Source organism: Chanodichthys erythropterus, chromosome 13 (genome assembly GCF_024489055.1).
Source record: "Chanodichthys erythropterus isolate Z2021 chromosome 13, ASM2448905v1, whole genome shotgun sequence".
Taxonomy (NCBI): Eukaryota; Metazoa; Chordata; class Actinopteri; order Cypriniformes; family Xenocyprididae; genus Chanodichthys; species Chanodichthys erythropterus.
In genome coordinates this window covers 30,881,858-30,894,363 of record NC_090233.1, presented here as the reverse complement: position 1 = coordinate 30,894,363, position 12,506 = coordinate 30,881,858, and the positions used below count along the sequence as shown (strand labels likewise).

The 12,506-nt window shown below is 35.0% G+C and overlaps 2 protein-coding genes across 2 annotated transcripts; both read right to left on the bottom strand.

Annotated features, from left to right (window-relative positions):
• Positions 1 to 227: 227 nt before the first annotated feature.
• Positions 228 to 9,811, bottom strand: arrdc1a (arrestin domain containing 1a). Its single transcript, XM_067406280.1, has 8 exons — positions 9,636 to 9,811; positions 5,728 to 5,838; positions 5,590 to 5,640; positions 4,206 to 4,360; positions 3,873 to 4,055; positions 1,958 to 2,134; positions 1,176 to 1,740; positions 228 to 952 (listed from the first exon to the last, which is right to left on the bottom strand). Exons 1-8 carry the CDS (start codon positions 9,751 to 9,753, stop codon positions 915 to 917), a joined length of 1,398 nt encoding a protein of 465 aa, XP_067262381.1. The 5' UTR covers positions 9,754 to 9,811; the 3' UTR covers positions 228 to 914.
• A 1,246-nt stretch (positions 9,812 to 11,057) lies between these two features.
• LOC137034880 (lysophosphatidic acid receptor 6-like) lies at positions 11,058 to 12,495 on the bottom strand. The gene has a single exon (XM_067408106.1). It carries the CDS (start codon positions 12,483 to 12,485, stop codon positions 11,436 to 11,438), a length of 1,050 nt encoding a protein of 349 aa, XP_067264207.1. The 5' UTR covers positions 12,486 to 12,495; the 3' UTR covers positions 11,058 to 11,435.
• Positions 12,496 to 12,506: the final 11 nt, after the last annotated feature.

Here is a 12,506-nt window from a genome sequence, read left to right as displayed (position 1 = left end):
TAGTACACCAGACAGCTTGAGATAGAAGTATTGTTACGTATTAGCAATGTCTACCATCCTGTTGCTTTAACTTTCTATCCCTGATCTTCATCCTCCATCTGTACAAGGCAAAAATATAGCCTATCAAAGACTCACATCAAAGTCACATTTCCATTCTATTTAGAAGTACACTTTTTTAAGTTAGTGTAATTCAACTGCAAAATTTATTTGTCTTCATATGCATGACATTGATTTTCAAAAGAATTTTATTCATCTGTACACTACATTAAAATGTAAATCACTGCTTAAATACAAAAACGTTTTTAACATGCAAGTAGTGTGCAATAAAACTGTCTTGGGAGAAAAAAATACTATCAAAGTCAGAAAACAACAATTAAATACCACAGAACTTTATATATTCAGTAGTCTCCTATAATGAGGATGATGGGTGTATTCAAACATAGTATATGCTTAAAGTTACAATTTAAATTAGAACTGGATCCTTCTGTAGCTTATCAGGAAAGTACGAAAACAAAGCCTGAACATAATAAAAGCAAACATTGGAGGTTGTGATTGCAAGCACAAATGTATAAAACAAGGGATAGTCTACAAGTAAAAGTACTTCTTACTCTTCCATGATAAAACTCTTAAATACAAGTAGTAAAATAACTTAAGCAAGAGACAGATCTAATTTCCAGTGACAAAAATAAAAAGCAAAATTTCCAACTGTTTGGCATTATTGCTGCCCAAACCACATCTGAAATATTATTTCAGTTGACTTCTAAGGTTTAATATCAGTACTCTGAAGAACAGAATTTGTATAATTACACATTTGGTTTAAAAGGTGCTTGAGGTCTGCATTTATTATAAAGTCACAGGAGTGTTATGAATGTTTTCAATGTTTTTCTCCCTTCTTCATTTGGTTGGTTAACATCCTATATATTGCAGCTATCTTCATAAGAAGGTGGAGGTTCTGTAAAAAAAAAAAAAAAAAATCTAATTAATCATCAGGTAACATTGAATGATTAATGAAATAAAATAATAATAATAATAATAATAATAGAAATTCTGAATTTTAAATATTAAAATGTAAAAGTTAGACCTGTTTCACATTGAGATTTTATATGACGTAGTTATGCACACTGTATCACTAAAACATACAACTATTCAAATGTTTCAGTGAGATTTTCCCATACCATGTGGATATTCTGAACTCCTATAGTTCGGAGGCAAGCTTGCTGAAGAGGACATCTGATTCACGTTTGTGTCTTGAGGACGGGAGGATGAACTCAAGGGCAGTGCTGATGGGCCGCTGGAGTTCTGTTTCTGTCTAAAGCTGAGTCCAGGAGCGTAGCTGAATGCATTAGGGGACACTGCAGCCTGGGAACCTGTATCATGCTGTGGACTCTTTGCCATTTCCCCGTTGTAGTTAGACACGCCTGAGAGCTCAGGGTACAGATCCGCTGGAGGCGCACTGGGGGACGCGTAGGTGCTACGAGGCCTAGGTTTGGGTGCAGGTTTTGGGGTTGTGCGTGGTGGCAGACTGGGAGCGGCTGATTCAGCGGGAGCAGTAGCAGGAGATGGAGCAGGGGCAGAGGCAGGGGCAGGAGCAGAGGCAGGGGCAGAGGCAGGGGTCGGGTTGTTACGTGGGGCTGGCATAGGTGGAACCGACCGGGAGGGGGAAGGCCGAGTTGGATCCACTGCAATGTTTCCAATGTAAATGGGCAGAGTTAAGGACACCTCTGGGTATTTCAAATAGATCTGAAAAAAGCAGAAGCATTCAGAGGAAGGAAGCAGGAAATACCAAATGTATTTTGCATGAACTTCTGATAAAATGCATCTCTCTGATATGAATGTTGCCGGTGATTATGTGCAGCCACTTATTAAATGCAATAGAGCAAAACGCTAACAGGAAAGAAAAGAGGCACACTTTGCGTTACATTACATTATGTTAACGTAATATGCATAACAATCTCACATGAATGTAGTAGCAGATATGGATGAGGTTTCCATCAGTCAGGGAGGACTGATGAAGAGTAGGGACAATTATCTTCTCTTTCCATTCAGTTTTATTTCCACCCTTAACTCCAGGTCCTTCTACCTCAGCTATTGTCCGCAAGTCATATGTCGGCTTCTTGGTATTATATGTTACTTTCTGAAATGAAGAGATGAACATAGGATCATATCATGATAATGACCACAGATGTAACTGCATTTTCAACCACAACAATTGATAAATCCATGTCTAATCTGCAGGAAGCTTGTCAGAGGAGGCAAAGCCTACCCAAAATTTTGAGGTGGAAAATGGGAGAAGGATAATTTAATGTAAAAAAAAATTCCCAGTCATTCATTTATTCATTTCATGTCTCAGAATGTGAATTTCTTGTTTGTAATTTCACCATTGTAACACCATAAAATATCACTGAAGTCTGAAGGACCGCTGCTCTTCCCTGAACATCCCAAATCTGCTAAACTGCTAAGTCGATTCTGAAGGTAAAGAGAAGGGAAGGGGGAGGCAAAGCCATAGCCAATTACCATAGAGTATTTCACATTCAGCGGTTAGAGTGTTGAGAAAAAATACACAGCTAGCTGCCATTGGTATATCAACCAATCATTGTAGAGACGTAAATTACTTGATATTAGTTAGACTTTGAACTGCTCCCGCTGATAATGTACCAACTACCTTATTTATGGAGAGTAGAGATAGTGAAAATTTGAACGCCAACAAATTTACCAAGATACCATTCGCACAGCAGCTAGGAAGACTCCACACTGAAGTTGGATATACAGGTTACAGCAATCAACTTCATTAAACGGCTGAATGTACTCTTTTAACATGGACATTTAAAAGGACAGATTTTATGTCTAAAAGTGACCAAAAAAGCCATTTTAAAGCAGTTCAAAAAAAAAAAATCCTTTAGGAGAGGATCCCCAGACCGCTACAATTAGTGTGCCTCTGTGCCTCCTCTATTTTAAAATTCATTAACCGCCCACCACTGCTTTAAAAGTTTGGGGTCGTTAAGATTTTTTTAATGTTTCTGAATCACTTGTACTTGTACTCACCAAGGATGCACATATTTTATCAAAAATACAAATTTTCTATTGAAAAATATTTTTTAAAAGTAATTTATTTTTGTGATGGCAAAGCTGTATTTTCTGCAGACATTAGTCCAGTCTTCAGTGTCACATGATCCTTCAGAAATCATTCTAATATGATTTTAATAATGAACATTTATTATCAAACAGCTGTGCTGCTTAATATTCAGGATTTTTAGATAAATACAATGTTCAGAAGAGCAGCATTTCTTACTGTTTCTCTTGATAAATTTAATGCATCCTTTCTGAATAAAACGTTTTTTTTTAATTCCTGACCCCAAACTTTTGAACAATATTGTATCCCCCATAATAACACTGAGCACAGCTTTCACACACATATTGAATTATTTGAGCTCATTGAAAACATTTACCCCCAGTTTCACAGACAAGGCTTAAGCTAGTCCTGGATTAAAATGCATGTTTGAGTCATTTTAACTTAAAGTAACTTGTGCTGATGTATCTTAAAATATGTCAGTGCCATTGTTTTGTCTCAAGATGCACACCAGTAATGTTTTTTTTTTCTTCTAGTGTACGTTTTTAAAACTGCTTAAATATCCTAATTGAACTAAGGCCTAATCCTGGCTTAGTCTAAGCCCGGTCTGTGAAACCAGGCCTTAGTGTGAAAATATAATCTAATGCAGAAAACATTTTTTATTATATATATATATATATATATATATATATATATATATATATATATATATATATATATATATATATATGCCTTCTATATTGTTATAATCACTTGCAGTATATGATAGCACAACACAATCAGCAAGTAGTTAGTGTCATCTTACCTGCATTAAACTGGCAACCACATGGCCGGTTGACTTGTCAGATTTGTTTTCAATCTCAGCAGACACTTTAATGATCTGTCCAGCGATATATCCCCGCTTGTCACTCTCAGCATTCAGCACCACTGTCCCATTCTTCACAAGCATGTATGTGAAATTCTTGGTTACAGAAGATGAGCTACGTTCCTGCACAAAGCAAATAGTATTGTAAATCACTCAATAACAGCACAGATAGCATGAATCATGTAGTATATAAGTAATCAATTTAAAAGTGTATTCAGATTTCTGGTTGATTACTTTTTGTTAGCAAAATGGAGGTCTGTGTTGCACACATACCTGTATACCAGGTACTTCATTCAGGTTTAATATGTTCAACATAGAGAATGGCTTCTCTATCTTGTAGTCTTTCGCAAAACGAGGTGTCTCTATGAAAGCCCGAACTCTGTATATAATCTGTCCATAAAGCCCTTCAAATGATGCTGGTGCAGCAGCTACAAAAGAATAATAATGAATAAATTTGGTGACTTCTCACAACTAAACTTTTAGGCTTTTGCAAAACAACAATGTTCTTTTCAAGCTAAAGGTTTAAAAGGGTGCATTATGCATTAAGCTCAAATATTTTTATCAAAAGGCTAAAAACCGCAGAAGCCAAAGCTACAGCACGAGAAGGCACGTTTCTCTAAGTGTGCTATTGTTCTGAAAAGAGGAACAGCAGATGGAGGTTTCAAATAGCAGCCGAGCAGCTCCAGACAATAAAAGCAGCGATAAACTAGATGGGCTAGCGAGTGTCTTAGGTTCACATTGTGAGAAGAGTGAATAAAATGAACAAATATTAAGGAATTATGGGAATTCACAATTTATGTCGTAATAAGCACCAGTATTATGTGAAAAATTTAATATCTGCTCTTAGCTGGAAAGGGTGGGACTGCACTTGAAATAAAAAAAAAAAACTCATGAAAACATCATGAATAAAAAGTTTCTTCTTGCTTCCTTCTTTGTGATTTTACTGACCACAAACAAAATATCAACTTTTAAATTAATTTACACTACCATTGAAAAGCTGAAAGAAATATATATTTAATACAACTAATCTAAATATTTAGTTGATATTTAACATTTAATAATTATTTAATGTTTGCACTATTCAAGGATACATCAGAGTAAAGACATGTATGTTACAAAAGTTTTAAATGCAGATCTTTTAAACTTTCTATTCATCAAAGAATCTTTTAACAAAAAAAAAAATATTAAGCAGCACAACTGTTTTCAAATGTGATAATTATAAGAAATATTTCTTGAGCACCTAATCAATATATTAAAATGATTTCTGAAGGATCATGTCACACTGAAGACTGAAGAAATTATGCTGAAAATTCAGCTTTACCATTACAGGAACAAGTTACATTTTAAAAATTTCAGAACATTATCGTCTTTACTGTATATATTTCAAAAACATTACAAATTTCGGGGCTCTGTAAATGTGTATTTACAGAGTTTTGTCCTATAGGTGTATGTTCATCCACCTATAGGACAAAACTCTGTACATTCCTATATTGGGTGGCTCATTTATTAGGTCATGATTATTTAGTTATACAAAGTTGAGGGTTTTTATAATGTTGTTCTGTTGCTGAGGATAAATGTAAACAGTGGTTAAACTCTGACGAATCTTGGAGGAATGCAGGGCGACAAGTCCGTTCGATTACATAAAAGCATGTCGTACCTGGCAAGAGAAACTTGAAGGGAAAACTGTGCTCGCCCTCTTTCAGAGTGCCTGGGAAACAGATGGGAAGAATCTGTAAAGGATTTGAACAAGCATCCTGCCATTTAATGTGCGATTAAGACCAAGACCTCTCTGTACCTTTATCTGCTATTGAGACTGAGCTGCTGAAGTACTGCTCCTCCTCTGTCCAGTCTGTGTCATTTGATTTGCTGGTCACTCCACAGAAGCCCTGGCAGTTCACTTTGATTGCTGATTATGAAATAAAGACATAGGTCAGTCAAAAGAAATGTGCCTATACGAACGGTAATCCTATTATTCTGAACACGAAATTTAAATGCGTCAGCGCATGAGGTTATGTTGAATTCTTGGTAACAGCTATTTAAAAGAATATTTCATGATGACTGGAAATGTCTGACACAAAGATGAGAGGCTTGTTCCATGTCTGAGAACCTCACCGCCCTTCACTTTTAACAGCGGGATGTTTCATTAACACATTCAGACTGCCATGGTAACAGACAAAAACACATTAAGCATATGCAGTCAACAGGAGAGGTCTAGAGCATACACAGCATTGAGTATGTATTTACTTCTCATTTCTCAAGAAATGTTCTGCAACCTTTTCTACAGTGTCATTTTATTTAAGTCATACAAGTCATTTCTTCAGTGAGAAAATACATCTTGCACGACAAAAGTACCGACAGGACAAAGTAGAATTGTTTTGCAATTACATTTTTCTTATGAACAGAAAAATTGACCATGTAACTTATTTTGTTTTTTATTTACAGTTTTTAATTGCATAAAAACACATTAGAAGTATTTATGGCACTCAGACAGGTACGTTCTATACAACTGAGATGATAGAAGAACATGAGATACATTTCTAGTTTCAACAATATTTGTTTTTCAGATATTCCTCTTTAAAACAAAAAAGTAAGCTGAAAAGTGACACACATTTGGTTTTTGACCACTGAAAATGTGTACAATTGACCAATATACTCATGGAGCCGTATTACGATCTCCACATCTCTGGGAACGAACCATCGAGGGCCTTTAAAATGAAGATACCAAAAGGAAAGTTTGTTAAGAACCAGTGATAATTTTGCACTGATAAGGGACAACACAAACTACGAAAACATATTATATTAACAGTTTATACATCGAAAAAAAAACTTTTCGATTCATCAATTGTTGAAGCTATTAACGTGTGCGGACCCAAAAATCTTTTACAAACCTGGGCCAAGTTTAAACCAGTAACCAGGCATCAGAGCTGGCAAAGGGGCATGTCTGACTTTGACATCAAAATCAAAATGAAAATTATTATTGGTGGTCTTCAATGATAATGGCAAGTTACTGTAATGTATTTGCACCAAAAAATGATAAGGATTTATGCTGATATCGTCCAAAACCGCACATTGCCAGGGGTGTTTGCAAACTTTTGGAGGGCAGCGTACATCGGTGTCATTTAATATTTTGGCTTTCATCACTATTTATGTTTGCCTTTCTTTCTGATTTGACATGGAATGACCCATGTGTCTTTATTTGTCCTTTTTTTTTTTCTCTCCATCCTCAATTCCACCCCACCCCACCACCTTTCTCTCTGTCTCTCTCTACCCCCCAGACACACACAGTGTTAGTAAGCATTGATGTTACCACAGATACATAAGCAACCATGGGAAATATGTCAGAAGAGACTCTATAAAAAACTGGGCGAACAATAACAACATTTGAAATCTTAAGATTTCATGATCGGTTACTCTGAATAACTAAAGAGAATATGAGTGGTAATAAACTGACTTTCAAGAATTGATGTGGGTGGAAACTTTTGTCCAACCATTAAAAAAAGCATCCATTATTAATACACCAGAAAAGATTGCAAAACCATAGCTTGTATCAAATAAAGTCAGCTACTTTAGTAATTTAATTCAACAAAAAAATCTAAACAAACACTCACTGTTGAAACACACCGTTTCAAATACTGTCAGCTGACTTCACTTTGCCATGAAGCCGTAATGGTGACTGTGCGCAATTGTTATTCTTGCCGTCCTTGATCCGGAATGTCAGCAAACCAGTCCGGTGAGTATTATCAACATCTCGGCTCAACAGACAAGCCCCAAACCACTGACATAACCACATGACTTCTAGCACTGCATACTGTTACTTCTGGTGTGATTTTTTATTTTTAATTATTATTTTATCTGAATGATCATCTGACCCATTTTCAGTCTTATCACATTTTCCTATTTCACAGCAGTTCTCAATAACACACTTTTAATTATACTTCCTTGTTCACAGTGATGCTGTTTTTTGTTTTGTTTTTTTTTACACAGAAGCAAATTATGTCATTTTCATATAAATTCAGAGGCATTTCATCTTGATCCAATGGCCAAGGCCAAAATCAAAAGTCAAATAGTACCTACAATTTCTTTAGTGACAACAGATTTCACTGGTTACTTTCATTTCGTTTTATGGGTGTATAAACAAGTCAGTGCTGGACTGTATCTGCAAAAACACATTCAATATATGCAATATATGCTTTTGGAACTGAACAACAAGTAACAAAGCCTTAAACTTTTTTAGATAGCTAGTTATATTTATTTATACTACACGTCTGTAACTATTCTGCACATACATGTATACAGTAATTCTCCTCTAATTTAATTATGTATGTGTAGTTTTTTGTTATTCGCTGTTGTGTCAATGCAATTAAGGTGATGATACACGGGGCAAATTTTTGAGCAATGTTGCCAGGCAGTGTCACCCAGCGATGATGCTTGGGCACTTTCCCATTGAGAATGAGCAACCAATTTCTAGATCTGAATACTTTAGAACTGAATTTTGTTTGCCAATCTCAATGGGAATATGCCCAAGCATCATTGCTCAGGACAAGGTTTGTAGGGTATTACTGCCCCTTGTCCTGTCCTGTAAGTGTTTGTATTAGTGGAAACCTACAATAGAATATGTATTTTCTCTTAAAAGACAACAGCAATGATATTTTGATAATAAAGACTCCATAAAATGGCTTGAGTGTAAATGTCTAAGTCTGGGCTAAACATATTAAAGTCTCTTATTTTCAAAACTCTTGATTTAGCCTAGTCTAATGGTATCTTTTTTTACATTATCTTACATTCCTTTGCATATGTCGCTAAATCAAAGCAGATTTATACTGTCCTAATAAAATATTGTAGTGAATAAGCACTATTGACTATGTTAGGCTTAGCTGTGTCAGGATATCTGACCTTAACATTAACAGATGGTGGGTGAAAAGATGCATACAATAGGCCTATACCTTTTTTTTTTTTTTTTTGTACCAAGCAGTCTGACCAGTACTGCAAGCAAACTGCATTCATGTATGGTACTCAGTTCGGATTTGAAAATCAGCTTTGTTAATCAATTTAAAGGATGTTTAAAAGGTCTGAATGATTTGACTCGCTGCTGAAGGCTTAAGGCATAAATATGCAAATGGCGTGTTCGGAAAAACAATAAACACCGCAGAGCAGCTGCCCATGCGTTACAACCATAGGTTTCCTTACACTATTTTAGGTCTTAAAGCCTAACTTTTATTTAAATATAGAACTTCATATTTTATTTTCTCGGTCACTGTTTTAAAATACTGAACCTGATATCCGAAACTGCGAGTAGCACACCTAGTGCACGTTATCGAGAATCAAAGTAGAATATAGTACATATTTAAGCGTGCTTATTGTCCTGAAATACACAGTTTCTGTTTTTTTACGGACATTTTGGAGAACTAATCCGACAGAAACGAAAGCAGTTCGAGGTTTAGACACCATTCCTCGTTGGTATGTCAATAAAGATCCGCAGCAAGTTTCGCTCGAGTCGATACTAGTTTCAGTCTTCGAAGCGCGAGGACAAAACCAACTATAACCTTGCGCGCGTCTAGGAAAACAACCAGTAGACTAGCAATTACGTCTGATACACAAGTAGGGTCCTTTAAAAAGTAAACTTTTTCAGAAACTTAAAAAAAAACATCCAGTAAAAACACAAAGGGTACCTGCGGTGTAGCCTACTATCATTGGTTTACCTACCTTTACATAGTATGGGCTGTGTAATTGAGATTTTCAGAGTTCCAGAGAGGGATTCGCCGGGACTATAGACCGTTTTGTTGTTATTAAGAGTTATTTCGAATTCCTGAAGCTTTCCCATTCTGATCTCTATCCACCGTGAACAGGTGGGTGAGCGAAACTAATTCACCGCGAGTGAAGGAAATGCTCTACCTGTGGCCGGCGACGTCACGCACCTGATGTAGTGACGTCAGTCGTGGTTCTCGGTTCTCACCGAGCCATTATCCTACAATAGCACTGGATGTTCCTGTGGAGACTCGTAGAACACTGGACAAAATTATAGTAGACTTTGTTTGGAATTCTAAAACTCGCTTTAAAAAAGTGTTATGATGGCTGATCGGGCATTGGGGGATTTGAGTTAATGGACTTTTCCATTACCTTTTCCTCTTAATAACTTTTTCAAAATTAAATAGATAAACTAAGTCATTAAAAAAAAAAAAAAAAAAAAAAATATATATATATATATATATATATATATATATATATATATATATATATATATATATATATATATATGTATATGTGTGTATATATATATATATATATATATATATATATATATATATATATATATATATATATATATATGTATATGTGTGTGTATATATATATATATATACATATATATATATATATATATATATATATATATATATGTGTGTGTATATATATATATATATATATATGTGTGTGTGTATATATATATATATATGTGTGTGTATATATATATATATATATATATATATATATATATATATATATATTCAGTTCTGTTGGAGGTTTACAGTTTTTTATTACATCTCTAAAATACCTTCAACTTTATTATTAATAATTTATTACTATTTACAATACATTTTTTATTGTAATTTTATTAATTTAATTTATTAATTTATTTTATTAATTTATTACTATTACAATAATTTATTACTATTTATAATTTATTCATTTAATTTTACATTCACTAATTTATTTTACATTCATAAGTATACAATTTCAAAGAAAATTCCTTCCCTTTTTATTTTCAAGAAAGTTATTGATTTCTTTAAAGAATTCTAAATATATCGCAAGTAAGACTCTTTTATGATGTAATATTATATAAGCTAATGCTTTGTGTTAAAGTAATGTAACTGTATTTGTTTCTTTTGTTATATTTTTGTGTTTGTATTTGTAAATGTTATATTTGTATTGCACAAAAAAAACACTGAGCGAGTTATTATTTATCTTGCATCAGTCATCAACACTGAGACAGCTTCACTGTCTAAAATATTGGATTTTCTAAATGTCAGTCACATGCTCTACAATTCAAAATACAGTATTACTTCATATATCAATTTTATTCATACTGATATTACAAAGATACAAGTGAATAAGAGTTTCAGAGCTGCTTTGCATGTTGTGAAGGGTTGCTAGCCTTGCACAGAACAAAGAGTTATTTTCATGTCGACATTACTTTGCAAAATATTTTAACAACTTTTTGAATACATTATAGTTCAGTGCAATGTTGTCAGCAGAAAAAACAGTGGAGGCATCAAATTCACTGATTATACTGATTTTAAAGACAAAAATATTTTGTACCGTAATCTTGCAGTAGGATACTTAGCACCATTAAAGTCACCATGAAATGAAAATGGACAATTTTTATTTCTTAAAACAGTAATAAATCTATGCACATCATCATTATCATTTTCATGGTTCATCGGTTCACGTTATAATAGGGATGAAATTATGATCATAAATTCTGTTTAAAGCTGACTTTAAAATGCCTTAAGAGACAGTAAAAATGACATTCTTGTTTCCAGTTTGACTTAATGTTTCTGATTCAATTTTGTTTTCAACATAATTTTTAACCCCTATTACCCTAAGAGATCTCCTGAATGCTTTAATGAAATTACTTGATCCAAAAAAGTAGATTAGGGGGTCCAAGCAGCAGTTGATTCCTGCCAGTATATAGCATACATAATATGCTGTTTGCAACCGCAACAGAAGCATGCATTCCTTAGGGTGATACTTTTTCACGACTACTCCGATGGTCCGAACAACGTTGAGAGGAAGAAAGCAAAGGCCAAATATGACCAGACATATCCCTATCATCTTCAAGGATTTATTCTTGACCGACTGGCCCTGAACAGAGTTTATGTTAATGCGGGACACTGAGCTCGCCAGGCGACTGTAGCAAAACACTGATATAGTTAAGGGTAAAATACACCAAAAGAAAAAAATCACAAAGTTAATAATAAAGTAAGCATCTGTCAGAGTTGTCTGATGAATAGTAAGACACTGCCTTTTCTCAGTTACAGTGGTTTTCTCAGTGGTTACAGGAAGCAGACATCCATAGATAATGCCAAGTATTATCAGAAAACACCAAATCCCAACACACAGCTTCTTCACGAATGTCTTCCTTTTCATTAACGAAGAGCGTCTGAAGTGGACCACGGTCATATAGCGATGAATGCTAATGAGCGTGAGGAAGATCACACTGCCACTGAAGTGGACGCTGAGCACGGCAATCTTCAGCTGGCAGATGAATCCCCCAAAAATCCAATTATCCATGGCGAAGTACACTGCCATCAGTGGGGTGAGTGGTGTAATGATGGCATCAGATAGAGACAGATTGAACTGCAGAATGGTTCCAGAGTTCCATTTGTGAATGCGACAGGTGAAGACCCACAGGCTGAATCCGTTGAGCAGGAGGCCCAGCAGATAGACGAGACAGAGGATCACAGCCAGAGACACATGCTCAGGCTCAGGAGAGCATGTGTTCCCTTGACTCGTATTGCTGCTGTTCCCTACACGGACTGATTCTGAGGTGCTCATCTTAGAAGAATGCCACTGTGT